The 18,520-nt window shown below is 39.9% G+C and overlaps 1 protein-coding gene across 1 annotated transcript in view; it reads left to right on the forward strand.

Moving 5' to 3' along the window:
- The window catches only part of PTPRO (protein tyrosine phosphatase, receptor type O), a 155,457-nt gene that overhangs the window by 77,740 nt on the left and 59,197 nt on the right, over positions 1-18,520 (forward strand). Inside the window, 1 exon segment of the mRNA XM_027653677.1 lies at positions 9,127-9,400. Coding sequence (XP_027509478.1) covers positions 9,127-9,400 — 274 coding nt within the window.

An 18,520-nucleotide genomic window follows, 5' to 3' on the forward strand; every position in this document is an offset into this window, starting at 1 on the left:
GAAGGAAGTTTCAGGGGTTTATTACTCTTTGGCAACTCCAAAAAAGAGACCTTGACCTCCTGATTGATTCTTTGTATTCAGGGCCTGCCATTGTCACATAGGCAAAAAATTTATGGACATGCTTACATCTTTTGCTCAGTAGAACTCTTTGTGTGCTAAAAGTTATTTGTCTTGCTCAGTCATGGCCATCATGTACTTTTAGACTGCTGAGAAAAGAGAATAGGTAAACAAAATTTGAACTTTATAATATCAATTTAGACAAAAAAGATTAGGAGCCATAAGACATCAAAATGGCTTTACAAATCTGAGTTGCAGCTGCCGTCATACCATACACAGCTGATGTTTCTGGTCTCATCTGACTCTTAATGGAGTTTAAATGGAAGTTGCACAGAGAGAGAAAAGCATCTGCAGAAGGCAGTTTGTTTAAGGTTAAGTGGATAAATCAAATTCTTCAGATCCATCTCTCCATAGAGAGTACAGAAGGAGCCTAGATGATAAGCACAATTTTTATTTTGATAAAATGAAGCCAGATTAATTCAACACCAAGTACAGAAATCTCAGCATAAATGTTCTGACCAATGTGGCATTAAGGTGTCCTCACTTTGAAGACAACAGCATGTTTAGTCTCTTAGTTAAACTCACAGAAGCAGAATTTTTAAGCAAGTTCTTGTGACAGCACATGAGTGGGTGCCATGAAATGTAAATGTGGTGACTATGTATTAGAGTTGAAGTAGAAGGAATTATTGTTTTCCTGATCTGGTAAACACGGTTGCAGAAGATTCAGCTTAGTGAGTTGAAGCCATTAAGGTGCTGGGAGAGGACATTGTAGCAGAATTATGTATTTCATGAAAAGTATATAACAGCTGGGCTGTCATCCCTCTCATAGGCAGCAGCAGTCCTTCTCCCCTGGCCAGTCTCTTCTTTTGGGCAGGTGGGGTGGCAGTGTCACATTTGAAAAGACTTTCTAACAGCTGAGAATCCTGACCCATTTAGTGAGCTCTTTGTATTCACTCCTCTCATTCACTTCCTTCAAGTCAACCTGTGGCAGCTGCACTAAAAACCAAGTGCTTGATACACTATGACCAAATAAATCCTGCTGGAGTTTTCCCCGCAGGGGAAGGTGGCAGTGACAAGTTATGAGTTTCTGCAGTGTTGGAGTTTGGTGGTGTTTGTGACTTCTGAGCAGCAGGTGTGACAGCATTCTTACGTGGCTCTGAATTTATTAGATCTGTACATATGGCTGAACTGAGCCTAAAGCCACGCTAGAAATTAATTGAAAATCAAGCTGTAACCACAACTGAAATGTTCTGTGTGGATTTGCAATTTGCCTTTGCTGTACAGAGAATTACATCTCTTGCTAGTAATCAGGGAAATGGCACTGGCTGCTTGCCTCTTCTTCAGCACAGGTTGGGAAAAAGCAAAAAATAAACCCACCAAGCAAAACAACCACCAACATCCCCTCCCCCAACCTGCACAGCAAATTCTTAATTAAAAAAAAAAAAAATTCATCTGCAGGAACTATGTATAAACAACAAGAGAAAATCTCAGCAGGTTGTCTTGTCAGTTCTTGCCAATCTAGAGAACATGTGAACACCAGAATAATCAAAGTACAGAACATCAGGTTCCACTTGGATCTGAAAGCAAACTTGCACTTAAACCTGAGCAAGCAGTCTTTCAGGGATAGCCATACCCACATTATAGTTATGGCTTGGGGCAGAAAGATAATAAGTATTTTTGAGCACAGAATATGAAAACTGGTGATCTAGATTTAGACTTCTGTTTTCCTGACCGTGTCATGACTCCTCTGACCCTTGAAGAAAGTGGCAGGTGTTTTGAGCTTTTTTTCTGGGGGTTTAAGGGGCAGGAGCTGATAGAAAAATGAGTTACAATAAGGCAGACTGGTTGTTTAAGGTGACAGGGAGACCAAAGTGAAGTCAGCAGCTTAGATGGGGACACAGCATAGCCCACATCTGCTTTTGAATTCTTTGTGTCACAAAATCAGATTTGGAACAGAATTTTTTTTTTTCTATCAATGGATTCTGATTTCAAATTTCAAAACCTCTCTAGTAGTCTCAAAATTTTGAAAATACTTGGGAGCACTTTAGTACCTAATTCCCATTAAAATCACCTGCAGATATGGAACAAGGAGTTAGGATTCTGGAATAGCCATTTTGTCTAGTCTGTTCTCTTATTATAAATTGACATGGAAAGAGAACATAAAGTCTTGTTCTCTTCCACCTTGGTCTCCATTTTCTCCAAGGGAGAACTTCCTCCCAGCTCTGGTCTTTGTAGATAATGCAAATGGCAAAGCATTGCATTCTACCTTTAAGAACTAGTTTACTTGTGTACGTAAGAGGGTATATATACACCCTATCAATTCAAAATTAAGGCATTTTCTCTTCTGTGGTACTCACAAGGCTCAGTCTCTACCCCCATACTCTCTGCCAGAGCATGTAAGATGAAGTTCAGCTGACACCAGTCCAGTCCAGTTCCTCTCAGCTGCACAACAGTGATGGAATAGGTCATGGTCACAGTTTTCTCATCATGCAACATCAGTCTTCATGTTCTTCTGAACATCAGAAATTTTCTATATGACTTTCTAATGTCACCTTTCAGCATCAGTAGTTGTTCAGAAGCTGTTTCAGCATCAGAAGCTTATATTACAGACTTTCATTATCTGCAGAGGTGAATCCACAACTTTGGAGCTGAAGCACTAAACATCATGAATGAATTTGTCCTTCATCATCCACGAAACACATCTTTTCCAGTATCCCTTTTCATGTCCTATGGGACACTTTGAAATGTAAGACGCCTCAGAGATTGTTTCACACCATGGAAAGAGAGACTTCTTGCTAATATTTCAAATTATTCAAAATCTACATTAATTAACTGATTAGTTAATTAACTCATTCACTCTGCCTTCTCCTTCAGCCTTATCATGAGGTGATCTGTTTGCCCTTTTCTCTATGATGGAGAGCAGACTGAAATGTTGTTATGTATGTTTTGATCTGTAGATGCTGTGCTGTGAAAGCACTTCTCCCAACTGATGGAGAATGTGTACATTCTTAGGATAATATATATGTGAAGTATTTTTTTCTTTTCCTTTCTCCCTAACTTGTTCTTTTTGGAATTTAACAGAGGAGCCACCTAACACGGCTTCATCCTCCCACCCGGCATATGTACAACTCTGATCATTTTACAGTTGTTCAGGCAGAAATTTGCTCTTGCTTCTCTCTCAAAGACAGAGAACAAGCGTTGATTGGAAAAGGGACAGTTTGGTAGAGTTAAGGGAATCGATGAGGTAATGTGATATGTTTTCTGTGCCCTTTTTTGTTTTCTGTTATTCACACGCAGGCTCAAGAGAGAAGATGCATTTTAATTAAAGCACGTGGTTTAACTGGCATGTCTTTGGATGCATCCACAAGGGATGGCTAATCTTTAATTGCAGAGGCTCTGTAAAGGTCTGAAATGAGGGAAGGGAAACAAATTCATATATTTCTTCAGCAGAATTATTCTTTCTGATATAATTTTAGTACTAGGGAGAAGATAAAAATCTAGAGTGGAGAGAAAACAAACTATATCTGCCTGGGTGTGAATTAGTGTTGTATTTGGGGTGTACATGTGTAGTCAGAATCAATAATAGGGAGAAATGCCATCTGTGAAGTTCTAATCTAGTTTTAAACTTTTTCAGCATCACTGTCTGAATGTCTGTGCTTGGGCTTTGCCCTCTCCAGTTTGCACTAGAAAGATGGGATAGAAGTATATCTTTAGCAGTAATTTATTAAATATTGGATGTGTTAAAAATGTGATACATAAAAGATATCAACCTTACTGAAATCAACATTCTGGAATTTACTTAATGCTATTGTAGTACCAGTTGATTGTGTGAAGAATATTTCCTTTCTGACTATTTACTTCAGAATGACAGCAAAACGTGGTGGACTGTACCTACCATGATGATGTTTGCATATTCTGCGTTTGTGGGCAGAAATGGGAAAAATACCTGTCCCTTTAAAACTGTCCCTCAGAGCAATGAAATGTTGAAGCTCATTTATAAAATATGACCAGCAGATTGTTATTACTGGCTTCTTGAGACCAAGAATAGCAACAGTGCTGAGGACACTATTCATAGAGCAGAATGCCAGAGTTGATGTGTTAACCTGAATCACAAATCATGAATTATTGAGAACTGCTGCTTTTGCTATCTTTTCTCTTGTTAAAATATTTCTCTTTTGCATGGAAAATCTTGAATATCTGGGTTTGCATTTCTCCCGTGGAGTATTTCTTCTAAAGACTATTTATTAAGGAATGTTCTCTGCACAACCTGTGGAGATGTGTAGATAAAAACAAAAACCCCAGAAATAAATACCCTTATTTTCAAGGAGTCTTTACATTTTTGTTACAAGGCTGTAACATCTTTGTTCAGACTCTTGAAGACCATTTCAAACAATCCTTTCTTCTTGCAGTTGGCACTCTGGAATTGCTCCAGAATTCACTGCAGCGTGTGGCTGTACTCCCTAAATTCTGTAAGGATGTTTTTACCTAAACTGTAGGATCTAATCATGATAGTTTACAATTCCAAAGAGGCATGTTTTGCTATACTATTTATTTCTTGGGGACTTTCTGTGGAGATACCTCTGCAAGACTAGAGCAGAGGCCAAGACTGTGAAATCCATCTTTGCTGTAAGGCTTGGACTCACCGCAGCCAGTGATAGAGGACTGCAGGAATTTTGCCAGGCTGGGACCACAGTCCCTTCGGCTTTCAGTGCACTTTCAAAAGTCATTCCAATCTCAGATGAATCCACAGGTACTCTGCCTGAAAAGGTCATCCTGGCTCTTAGTCATTCCACTTAAGTACCTAAAATCAAGTAAGGTGAATCATGGTGAGAATGAATCATCATATGATTTAGAGTGAAATTAACATTATTGGCCACCAGAAGAAAATATATGAGTGTAGCAGAATCACTCACCAAAATGACCAGTATTTCCAACACATCCAAGAGATCTGGATATAGTGTTCAATATTTTCTTGTAGTAATTGCATTGATGTTATTTTTGTCCAGCATTATACAGTAGGTGATTATAATGGTTCCTAAGAAGTAGATCCTCATAGCTTTGGGGATTTCAGATGCCCACTTTGAAAACACTGTGATATTGCAGGATTTACTCTGTAAGAGCTGACAAAAGTCAGATTTGTTCAGGATTTTAGTTCCACTTGTTTAGCCTTATATAATGTGATGCAGTCACCAGTACTTTAATTTTACAGAGCTGATGAGCATTCACAGCTCCTCCTAAAGTCAGCACAACATGTAACTACTTGCACTTCTGGTAATTGTGTTCTGGCACAATGTGTTTCAGTGAGACGTTCAAAAGCTAGAGTACTTAAAAATTAGTAGTTTTGCAAATTTGAGCTCTTCTTCATTCTGTTAAAAGGAAATGAACTGAGGATATAGACTTCTGAAAAGAGAACTCTGAGCTCTGTTGCACACCATTTATTTTCCTATTACTTTTTGAATATTGTTTATTTCACATGTTGTATATCTCCTTGCCTCCCTTTCCTTTTTTTTTTTTTTAATTGGGACCTGGTTATTGGCTGGAAATTCCACTAGCATGACTCATCCCTGAGCTGAAAATTACTGTGAACAGGCATCGCATTGTGGGATTTACTCCCCCCCTTCTTTTTTAGTTTCTAAGTACTTTATCATGGCACGAGCTTGTAATAATAAACTAGGAAGGAAGTAGGAGCTAATCATTTGGTTCTGAATGCACAAGCCCTGCCAAATTTCCCCACAGGCATGAAACAGCCGCTCAAGCTGTGACACCAGCAAATTAGATCCTGGAGGTAGCTGACCAGAAGTAATGAAATGTGTATTTACCATACTGATGCTGTCAGTCTTAAGACACACTGGCTTTACAATCTAGTTAAGTGGGGCACGTTTGTCACTTCCAGCGGTGCTTAGAAAAAATACTCAGGTTTTTTCCTAGCCTTCCTTTCAAAATCACCAGCCCAGTTCTGTCTGATAACCCTCACCTTGTACAAGGTGGAAAACGGGATGACCAGAATGGTCTGTTCTTTTAAAACGCTGCCAAAGTGAAATTCAAATCCCAAAGGAGATTTCATCTTATGACATGTTAATTGTCAAGTCTTTTTATCCATCCCTTATCTGCCACTGCATTCTATAATCCAAACCTGAGAGATAGAATTAATTGATAAGAGCTCTTTCAAGAGCCTATGGATAATAAGCAACAGATGCCTCCCACAAACCATGTGTCCCATGCATGCAGCAGTTTAAAACCCTGTGAGCACACAGTGATGTGGAAGAGGGTCAAATAATCACTGAAAAGGTACCACTCAAGAGGGATGCATTATGCTGGTGGGCACAGGCATGGGATGGACGAGGCACGCAGCTACTAAAGAGATGTCACTGAAAAAATGCCTGTATATCGTGGCAGCAGTGGTTCAAGAGCATCTGGACAAGGAGGAGGGAAGTTATTTCACAGTCCCCACATGCTTAAGGTCATAAAGGACTCAGAAAAAGTTATTTACCCCAGTCAGATGTTGTCATAGGTAACCACAGCGTTTGTCTGAGAGTTTTTTTTAGGTAGCAGAGGCATTCTATGCCAATTGTGTGAGGACTGTTCAAGAAGGTTTGTGAATCATTTTTCAATGCTATTTGCTATGGATTCACAAAAATACTGAGAGGGGAAAAAATGAAAGCACAGTTTTCAACATGGTTAATGCAATACCCATGGAAGAATCAAAGAATAAAATCACAACCCATATGAGCCCTCTCTGAAAGCATCTAATTATATCTTAGGAATGTCTATGACTCTGCAATTATATACTTAATTTCCAGATGTACTCGATTAACACCACAAATGATTTATAATACAACCAACTATAAGGAAATTGCTTCAAACTGTTTGCTGCACATATAAATTTTGTTTGGCACTTTTGGCTGTCTCTTCAGAGCCAGGTAGGCACATTGAGTTAGGACCACGTGGTTCAGTGGCAAGGCCGAGGGAAGGCCAGAGTAATTTTAGAGATAACAACATTCTTTTTCCTCTAGTGAAGCATTCAAATGCAAGTCTATGGAAGGTCAAAACCCACAGACTTCTGTGGGATTATACATGCACTTCAAGCTTAACATATAGAAATAACCTTGCTGAATCCTTGCTTGGTCTTCAAAGACAGCCTTGGTTTTTGTGATACACACATGCTTCTGATAAGCCAGTTCGTGTGTGGCTTTCTTTTGCTGTCTTCCCACATCAGGAGGGCTGAAGTAAGATTCATTCCACATTTCCTCAGTGCACAGAAAATGGGGAGGAGGGAGGATAAGAGAACCTCTGCTTGGTTTTGACCGGATCTAAACATGTTTGAATCTGTGTGAATCGAAATGCTAGATTGGGATTTTAGGCAAAATACAACCACTTGATCTGTGGTGTTTTGATCTGCTCAAGGGTCAGGCTGTTGAATTCCGGTGAGGCTAAGGAGAACACATGGAAACTTTTACATAATTGTAGCCTTACCTTGTAAACTTCTTGGAGCAATTGCTCTGCCATCTATCAACTACTACCCAGGCTTCTGCACCAAAATATTCTTCCATTTATAGCATTGGCTTATAGAATTTTAACAACTTAAAAGTAATTTTTAAAAAGACTAATCAAAGTAAAACTCAAATCAGGAGCTGAAGTTGCACTGCCTCTGTTTATAATCAAAGGGTTGAAGCTGTTTAGACAAGTTTTCCTGTTTGGGTTGAACTTGTTACCTTGTCCTCATGTTGGATCAAATGAGTGGGTTTGCTTAGGTCCTTTTTCTCAAGTCTGTGGTTTTGCCTGTAGGATAATATTGCCTTAGGTACACTGAAAATGTCAAAGCCCAATGATAACAGCATAAATATGTGAAAAGATGAACTACTGTTGTTTAAAATCCTACACTCCTAGAGCCAATGTTCTTGGTGGGGGTTTTTTTGTTGTTGTTGCTGGGGGGTTTTTTTGAATGCCAGGAGTTGGCAACACCATATGTGTGATTTCAAAATAGGGATCCTGGCTCCTGCAGCATAAATTCCAGAAAGATTATTCTCCTGGAAGAATCCCCACTAAACAAAACTACAATAAGACAGGAGGTAACCAGGCTGCTAGAATTAATCTCTGAAGGAAGTATCGAGCTTTTTGGTACAGAAAGAACTTGACTGAATAAGTTCCAAACTAGCCATGGTTGCCCACCCTGCCCTGGGAGCCTTACAGGGAGTAAAAAAATTCTGAGGAGTGGTGTAGTCTAATAAATAAAAAAGCAACTCTTAATGTAAGCTTCGACTTTTCCTTCTCGTTAGTTACCATGAATCTGTTTTGAAACAAGTACTTCTCCTGATAGCTGGTTTGAAATTAATAAAAATGAAGGGGTTTTCAACTGTCAGTGACTTAACATGCTCATGATACATGAAAACAAGGTTAAATTGCTCCTTTCCCTCTACTACTCATAAAAGAAATATTGAAAATGAAATGCTGTAGCTTAGGAAGTGAAAAGTGCCAGCCAAAACTATGGACATAGTGCTGAGAGCTGCTTATCATCTGGTACTTGCTGGAATGGGCATAATTGGAAAAGCTTAGTCAGTGCCAAGAATTATTCTGCAGTTGCAGGCTTTCAGAATATATTGCATTGAGGAATATGTGATCCCGTTTCTGCAAGATAAAGGAGTCTTGGTTTAATAATATGTTTTTCAGGATTTAAATGACTTTGAGACTTTATTGGAAATCCTCTTGCCCTGACACTCTTTTCAATCTCATCCTTCTTCTGCTCTACTTCACCTTCTGTCAGGAAAGAATGACAGGGGCTTTGTTCCTCGGGATGTAAGGAATGAAGTATCCAGAGCATCAGAAAGTACGTGGCAGAATCCAGCCTGTGCTGCAGAGAGACTGATCTGATAATCAAGTGCCTGTGAACTATGTGGCTGCCTGTGAATTGTAGTCTGAAGTAATTGCTAGGATTCTATGTAAACTCTCTTACGGAATACAAAATGTAACTTTATTACAAATATGATATGAGTATCTTATGATCTTATGGGAAATGCGTGAAAGCAAAATAATTTGTTTTACTTCAGCAAACTCTTCATTCTTGTCTTGCAGAATGCAGAACCTTTCCAAGTTACTGTCCGAGAAGACAATTGTATCATTGTCTCCCTGGAAGCATCTGATGTGGTGAGCTCGTCCTCTGTGTATGTTGTGAAGATAGCTGGAGAATCCAAGAACTACTTTTTCCAGTTTGAAGAATTCAATAGCACTTTACCTGCCCCTGTTGTTTTTAATGCCAAATACCATGGCCTGTATTACATAGTAACTCTCTTGGTAGTGAACTCAAATATGGTTTCCAAGTCAGCAAGATCAATCACTGTGTTAACCAGTAAGTAACACCTTACTCTTTTTTTCTTCTGTTTCTTGTCTTTTGGGGGGAAAGGGGGATGTTCCTCAGAAGTTCTTCTTATGGAGAAGGTTGGGTGTGTTTGTGGGTTTTTTTCAGTAGGTCCTGCTTGTGTGTAGGACACATCCCTGTGTGAGAATAGTAGGGAAGATATCTTAAGAAGGTTTGAATGAAAATTCACAGGGTCTGGGCAAGAAGAAAGGAATGCCTGTAGGTTTCCCCTGGCTGACCATTCCTGAACACTGAGATGTAACATACTGAAATAGTGTGATGGATGAACCTCCTTTTCAGATTTTCATCCTTAGTCTTTCAAAGCAGGAGTTCCAAAAATCTAGTAAAAGGCATGAAAAGTGCTGACTGACATTTCAATGTAAAGCACTCCTGTTACATGGTGAAGTTTATTCTGTTTTAAATGCTATAACAATGTTCTTGCTAATATGTTGAAACAGTACTGAAAGTCACCAAAATGATGTGTTTCCAGCCAGTACAGCTGGAGGTTTTTGTGATGGAGACCATATTTGTAGTAACTTCCATATTTGTAGTAGTACTTCCAGATACATTGTTCATGGGGGAGATGTGGGATTTTGTTTGCTCTGTCATCATGCAAAGCAGCACAGATTTCTGTGTGATTCCAGCTGTGTTTCTGGCTCCGAGACTGCTCCAGAACTGTTTCCATGTGCCAACGTGAAAACAAGTTGTAGAATATCAAATGATTTCTTCATCTGGAAAATGACAAAAATTTATTTGGATGGAGCAGGACCAATTTCCAGATTTTTTTGTTTGGTTGGTTGTTTTTTTGGGGTTTTTTTTTGTTGCTAAATGGCACCTGGGAATCTGTGGGTGGTTTTAGTTGGTTTACAGCTGAGGAATGATTATGATTTTTTGTACCTCTGTTGTTTTTTCAATGAGGAAACATCATCTGCTGTAATAGCATTCAAAGCCTATTAAAGTAGACTCATATGTTATTGAGTGTGCCTGAAAGTTAGGACTAATGAGATTTTACATCACCTATATATTCTTCAGCCTTTCTTTGTGTGCTAAAGTTGTGCAGTGATGAGGGCAACCATGAAGAGTACCATGGGAAAAATATCATGTTGTTGGGTAATGAAAGTCTAAAGGCATATGTGCAAGAACATCTGTGCTTAGTGAACAACTTCAGAGTTTGTAGCCAGCCTGAATGTCCTCTCCTTTGACTGCTGTAACCTTGCATACAAAGTAGTAATTGTAATCCAATTTCCTACTTTGTTTTCTTCAAAGAACTTAATGGAAGCATCCAGTGTCACATGCAACTGAAAAAAAAGAGCCTCAGTACGCATTTTTAGTGGGTTTTGAATGCTGCACTTGCAGCTGTGTAGCAGGGCTCTGCTCTTTGATTTCCAGAGCCCACAAAGGTCTCTGGTAGCAGGGAAAGTGTGATCCAAGATGACAGATGGTATACACACTTCTGTGCAGGAAATCTCTGAGGGAAGAAGGAAGCCGACCAAAGCCAGCCCCAGACTTCCCATTTCTGGTTGAGGGGATTTCCTCAAGGTGTTCCTGAAGAAGCATGAGGCTGACGGCTCCAAGGGGCATATCCCATGTCGCTCTCCCTCCTCCACATCTTGATGGTGTCCTTCCTGATGGAAAGGAGCCCACCCCTTTTCACCACCTATCTTATGTGGGTGTGTGCTGGCAGCATCCTGGGGTTTCCTGCTGTGGCCTCTGCTGCTCACCCACACACACCTTTGAAGGATCAATGATTTTGGCAGTCAGCCAGCCCTGCTTGGGGAATTCACGTAACAAAAAGGGAACAATGGGTTTCTCTGGTTTTGTCTCAACAGAAAAAGAACCAAATTCATGGAAAGGAAACCACATTCCTGCAGGCAGCATTGAAGGATGCTTTACTGAGAACTAAAAGTAAATTGTGAGCTTCGGAAGGGAAGGGGTCCAATCTCCTGCGTAATATTTTCTGTCGGGCAGAGTGATGAGTTCTGCCTCTCATGTAGCAGCCTCTGCTGCTAAGACAGTTCATCTTTTTGGAGCACAAGGCTACAGCAATGAAAGTAAATTTGGAATGAAAAGACAGTGTGGCAGGGTGGGCTTTTAAAGGTATTTCAGTACCTTTCAGCTTTTGAGAAGAGATCTTAAAACTCCTGTAGTGACCACTGGCTTCTCCTACAAAAATTCATGAGGTGATAGTTGGCTTGGGGTTTTATTTTCCTCTTATTGTTATTGTCCACTGCCTGTTTTACATAATTTTATGACTACTAATTAACTTGATCTTTTTTGGCAGACAGTAATTAGGATAGTTTCATATTTTATTTCATGCCTTATGCTCTCTCAGCCTGTTTAGCATTCTTGTTTTATTTTAACCATACAAAGACATAGAACTATCTAATTTATTCCATCTATATCTTACTCATGAAATAATGGCACATTGCAACTAACTTCTATGACCAAATTAATTCCTGTTCTGAGTTCATTGATATCAGGAGAGCTTTACCAGTGGCAGATTGGCCCCATTCATTACACTGCTGCAGAATAAATCAAGCAAGATAGCCAGTGATGCCAATGTGGTTATTCCCAAGGCTGTACTTCGATTTTCACAACAGTTTTCTGGGATGTTCTGATGTCTGCAAAGGAAACTGTGCAGGGAGATGCAGTCTTTCAACTTGGCCATATGCTGCAGATCTGAGCAGTGTGTATTCAAATTGAGCAGGTCAAAACGAGACCAAGGTCCTTCAAAGACATTGGCTACTTAGAAATTCGGTGAGAGTCATGAAAAACCTCAGCTTTCTGATGGTATATCTTGATGACATTTCCTTTCTCCTATTCACATCTCTCAGCAGTATGCTACATCTAAGCAAATTGGCAAGAAATGACTATGTCTATTCACAGGTTGAAGCTTTTGAAGAGAAGACTCCATTTGAGTAAGAGAAGACTTATATTACCCCTTAAAGGTTTCTGGCCAGAAAAGCTTTTAAAAGCTAACAAAATATATATTTATACATTATGTCTGTGCATATATAGATATATACGTGTAACTATAAATACATATATGTGTGCATAAATATGGACATAGAGAAATATAAAATAACATTATATAAATATACATATAACATAGAATTATAGTATCATTTAGATTGGAAAAGACCTCTAAGATCAACGAGTTCAACCATTAACCTAACACTGCCCCACTAGCCCATGTCTCTTCAAGTGCCACATCCACATGTTTTTTGAACACTTCCAGGGATGGAAGTGACTGAACCACTTCCCGGGGTGGCCTATTCTAATGCCTGACCACACTTCCAGTGAAGTTTTTCCTAATATCTAATCTAAACCTCCCCTGGTGCACATTGAGGCCATTTCCTTTTGTTCTGTTATTTGGGAGAAGAGACTGACCCCCATCTCACTACACCCTCCCACCTTCCTTTCAGGAAGTTGTAGAGAGTGATAAAGTCTCCCCCTTGAGTCTTCTCTCTAGGCTAAACAACCCCAGCTTTCTCAACTGCTTCTCATCAGACTTGTGTTCCAGACCCTTCATCAGCTTCATTGCCCTTCTCTGGACTCTCTCCAGCACCTCAATGTGTTTCTTGCAGAGGGGGGCTAAAAACTGAAAACAGGATTTTAGATGCAGTGCTGAGTACAGGAGCATGATCACTGCCCTAGTCCTGCTGGAAACACTATTTCTGACCCGAGCCAGGATGCCATGTATAGGATTGCCTCAACTGAAGTGAAGCATCTTGCATTTGGACTTGTTGAACTTCACAAAGTTCTTATGGGCCCACTTCTAGAGTGTGTCCAGATCTGTCTGGAGGGCATCCCTTCATTCTCTTGTGTCACTGCAGACTTGCTGACAGTGGTCTCTGTCTCACTGTCTTATGTCATTGGTAAAGGTCTTAAAGAGCTCCAGTCCCAAGGCAGAGCTCTGAAGGACAGCACTCGTCACTGGCCTCCAGCTGGACATAGAGCCATTGACCACAGCTTTCTGGAAGTGTCCATCCAGCAAATTGCTTATCCACCAAATAGTCCACCATTCAAATCCATATCTCTTCAGTTTATAGATAAGGATGTCATGTGAGACCATGCCAAAGGCCTTGCAGAATTCTAGGTAGGTGATAACAGTCAGTCTTGCCCTGTTGACCATTGCAGTCACTCCATCACAGAAGGCCACCAGATTGGTCAGGCACAATTTGCCCTTAGTGAAGCCATGATGGCTGTCTTGGATCATGCCCTTGTCTTGCACGTGTGCATGTCATATATTCATTGTAGGTATGCTACTGTTTGAGGTTTCCATTGTTAATTTGGGCCTTTTCTAAATTTATGTTCTGCTTGTCTCTTCAGGGCTTTCTCATGTTAATCAAAACACCACAAACTATAGGGTTTCCTTGTTTAGGTCTCGTAGTCCAGATTGTTGTAATGCAAAGGATATTTGTTGCAATATGTCTTATCAGAGCCTGTCATAGGTTTACTTTTCTAAAAACCAAATGGGGAATTTTTCTTTCCCCTGCATCACTGTGAAAGAAAGATGTTGAACAAGGGAGGGGGAGGGTGGTTTGGCTAGGGTGATTGACACACACAAAAGAACTAGGCAGCAGACTCACATTCCAGGCTGGTTGTCCTCAAAAGACCTGGGGGGGGGGGGGGGGGGGGGGTGGGATGAGGGTTCTTTTGTTCTCTCCTCAGGATACTGCAGTCTCTTCAGTTTTGCCCTGACTCAGGGAGGGTGTTTGTGTGAGGGGGTTCCAAAGTTCATTTTGGTTTTGGCTGGGTCATCTGGCTGCTTCTTGCCCCGGTTTGCTTCCATTTTCCTGTGCCCTGTTCTACCCCCAGCCCGGACTTGCTCAGGTTTCGTCAGAGAGTCTTGTCCCTTCTGTGAAGGAACCTTTGGGGGAGGGGACCACCCCTTCCCTCCTCCGCTCCCGTGCTTGCAGTGGCTTGTGCCTGTCTACAAAGGGGGGGGAAATCCCGGCTGGAGCCAGCCGCTGACAGCGTGAGTCTGTGGGAAGAGCCCTTCTTTTCCCCTTTTCCCCTTCCCCTTCTCAGTGGGGGGGGGGGAGATCCCCATTTTCGGCTTCTCCCACTCACCGGGGCCCCACATGGTGACCACCAGAGCCCAAGAGCTCCCCCTGCTGACAGTGGTTAGAACTGCACCAAAAGGCAGAAAGTACTGAACTGTTTTTCCTTGTAGGGAACTTTGGGTGTAGGATTATTGTTTAGTTGTTTTTATGTTCTCTTGTTGTTCTGCCCATACACATATATCCTTTAATAAAGGGCTGTTATCTTTCCTTTCTCCATACTTCCTCAGTTGGAGCCTCTTAATTTCGGATTTACAATTGCTTGGAGGGAGGAGCTTGGTCTTCTTCATAACTCATCCTCCTTAGCAAAACACTTTGGTCTCATTAAACTGAGGTAGAACCCAAGGGTTTTGTCAGCTGGAGCACAACCCACATCCTTGCATTGCTTCCTGAGCTGTGACATAAGAAGGTTGATATGAACAGAGAGTGTGCCTTCAACTCTTAGATAGGAAACCAGTCACATGGAATTTGAGCACAAAATAGCACTTTTTCTTCTGATTCTGTAGCAAAGCTGTATTCGGCAAATTGGACTCAGTACTTTACTGAAGGAGAGAACCTGAAACCTTGACTACCTTTTAAAGGTTCCTGTGATGATTTTCACAAGAATAGTCATGTGAATCACAACCATCCTGTCCAGATTCCTATGAGTGCAATTGTATTGTGCCCATCAAAGTGACTTTCTTTCCAGTCTTCAGTCGGGACAACGTTAGAAGTAGTTCTGGTATCTAACACAACTATTTCAAACCTGCTTTCATCTGCTCTTGGACCTCTGGCTTTTCAAGGGGAGTGAAGTAACTCCAAAATTTTTATTCATTTAGTGTGTTTCAAAATTTGAAGGAAAGTTCCACGTTATTGCTGATTGATTTCAGAGTAGTTTATGAGAGAAATAAAGAGCATGTCTGTAAAATGACTGAAATTCTCACTCATCCTCTCTTTTTTATGGAGCCCTGTTTTATTCTTCCCAGGGTGACTCATACTCATATAGCCTCAATTTTTTTTTTTCATATTCACTGTCAACTTTTCTTTTTATTGTGAAGGCAAAAGTGTTTGTAGATTTGAAGGAATGGGGGAAGCAGTCAATTGAAAAGCTATGGTGTGCTGTAGGAAAAACGTATCTCTGCTGGGAATTGGCGAAACCAGGATCTGAGGATCTCTGATGGTAATTAAGAGCAGCTCTGCCTGACTTTTATTTTAGCTGATGATTCGGAGGTTTGAGTGGTAAATGTCTCATTGTTTCAAAAGCTGATGATTCCTTACATACATCACTGTAAAATATATTCCCTTTATGCAGAGTTCTGCCTCAGTGTCTTCTATAAAAAATATTCTCCTCAAGGGACCAACAGGCCTGCTGCCTGTGACTCTGATCTCCAGCTCTCAGCAAGTAATTGGCATTAGACTTAGTTAATGCTCAGTTGTCCTTGTGCCAGATGCTGCAGGAAGTGATTCAGCAGGTCGAATCCTTTCCTCTGGCTTGTTAATGGATCAAAGTTGTTGAACTAGGAGCTTCAGAGGTTGGTTGCTTTTTCTTCCTCAAAGGATGACATGAAACATGTTTAAAAAGGCTGGTTATCTATGCCAACCCTAATTTTGAAACGTAACTCAGAATAGCATTTAGGTCCATTAATACTCAGGATTCTCTAGCAAATAAATCATGTTATCCTCTTTTTAAGGTTAAAAAACCTCTCTAACACAATCAAAGAAACAGAAAGGACTGCAACCATATGATTTCCTGCTGTAATTTCCATTGTAAGGATGATCTAAATGACTGGACTCAATCTGTTCAAGAAAAATAGATATGCCTTTGCTCTTGTGATAATAATAGTTTTTAGTTTTATGTCATCTTTTTATTTATCATCCTATGTGGCCATGTAGAAATTACACTATATACCATCATTGTTCAGATTTTCACTTATATTCTCTTCCATAAGCAATAGCACATGGTATCTCTACTACCTATCATAACTTGAACATTATATTCCCAAAGTATTAAAAAAACAGCTTTTTAACCTCAAAGGAGATTTCTTTCAGCAAGAGGTAAAACAATCCTAAAGTTTACAGCATAATGGAAACTTTATCCTGGCTGTGACTTATTCCCACTGGTCATATAGATACATAAATAGTGTCATTCTGGGGAGAAAATTATATAAATCACAACTTCTTCGTGTGTGAATAAGGGGGACTCCCGTGGGAGTTAGGTCACTCCATTAATGGGGCATCTTTTTCATAAAAGTCACAATATGGAGGCAAATAGTGATTAATCTGGGTGTGAGTGTGAGAAACAAGCGGGTTGATCTCAGTTGTGTTTCAACCAACCATATGTAATGCTTGCATCTAAGCTACGACAATAATAAATCATGAATTCAACCTGTAGAGTGACACAATCTACAAATATTAGGATTGAAATATAGTGCTTATTTTTAATGTAACCCCCAGCCACTCCTCCCCCTCCCCGAATTGCAAATATTGATGTGTCTGGCACAAATTGAATGCATTAATGGAGGATTTAGCATCCAGAATTTTCCAGGGCATTTGAGGAAGATGTTGGGTGCGTTTTTTATGCTATCTTGATTCTTGTGTAATGCAAGTTATATACTAAATGCAAAATGCTCTAAGGTCCTGGAGAAACAGAGAAGCTGAATTTCCAATAAACAGATAAAATGGGAAAGCAGTCGCTACAGGAGCAGCAGATTCTGAGACAGTAAGAAAAGAAAGGCAAATTTAGGTCTTGATCCTGCAAGCTTATCTGTGTGTGTAAAAATATAATCTGCAAGTCTAAAAATAAAGAGATTGTACATGAAGGAGTACCTTAAACAAGCTATTAGAGTGACACTGAAATGGTCTAGGTCCCTTCTGTAATATGACTTCAATGTGGTACATGGTGTTTATAAAGCCCTAAGTATTATATTTCTATGATTCTATGATTGCACCTTATTTAGGTTATTTCTTGACAACTACTGAAATCTGTAACAAGCTGGATCCTAAATACTGAAAAAATGTAAAATTAAAAAGACCAGGCTGTTTAATTAGAAATATAGATAGTGAAGAGTGGCATTTTACATATTCTTTAATTTTAATAACCCTAGGAGCAGTTAGTAAGTGAAAAACAGAACATGATGGTTATCTGCTGAGTGTTCTTTTAATTTCACAGTGTGCAAATAGCTTTTGATGTGAAGATTTGGTGCCAAAGGAAGTAAGATAATGGAAGAATCTTTAAATTGCATTATATTACTCATGCTACTCTGCTAACATCAGCCATGAGCAAGGAGAGGATAGTGAGTGGAAGATAACAACACGAAAGAGAGTCTGTGGTGATTACCACTTAATTCAATTATTGGTTAATTAAATCAAAGCATCAGGAGGAAAAATCATTTGGATTAAAAATGAATATAGCTTCCATCCTTTATTTGATTTGTTGTAGGAAGGAATAAATGGGGTAATTTAATCCCTGACATAAGAGAGTTTCAGTAATTCTTTCAGAAACAAGACCTCAGATGTGAATGAGACAGCAGAAGAAAGCCCAGGGCACACCCACTAACATGAAAGACGACTGTGTGTAAGCGTTGTGCTGTTTAGAGATGGTTACTGACATTTAAACTACTGTCATGTGCTGTGTGAGCTGTGATATGAACCCTCTGGCCGTGTGGATAGTCAGATCCACTATTTATTTTGGAATAAGCAATGGGAAGAGTCTTGGCAGAAAGAAGAGGCTTTGTTTCCTGCAATCTGCTTTATTCCGATTTATTTCTAGGCTCTCGTGAAATGTCAGCAGGATTTTCATAGATCTCATCACTGAAGTGCCTGTTAGTATCTGTGAGACTATCTGTGAGACATTAACCACTATTTGTAAGTGGTTGATGTACAAATATACTGATATATACTGGATGAAGCTAATGAAGTGTCTTGGCCATGAGAAATAGTTTAAAAGTCCCACACTGTTGCATTGCCATGCTCTGACAAAGTTAAACGTGACAATGCGACTTCTTCTTAAGACTTGGTGAGAGATTCTGTTTGCATCTGTGGTTTTGTTCCCAGTTGTTTTTCTTCT

This window comes from Corapipo altera, unplaced genomic scaffold, assembly GCF_003945725.1.
Source record: "Corapipo altera isolate COAL_440 unplaced genomic scaffold, ASM394572v1 1, whole genome shotgun sequence".
Lineage (NCBI taxonomy): Eukaryota > Metazoa > Chordata > Aves > Passeriformes > Pipridae > Corapipo > Corapipo altera.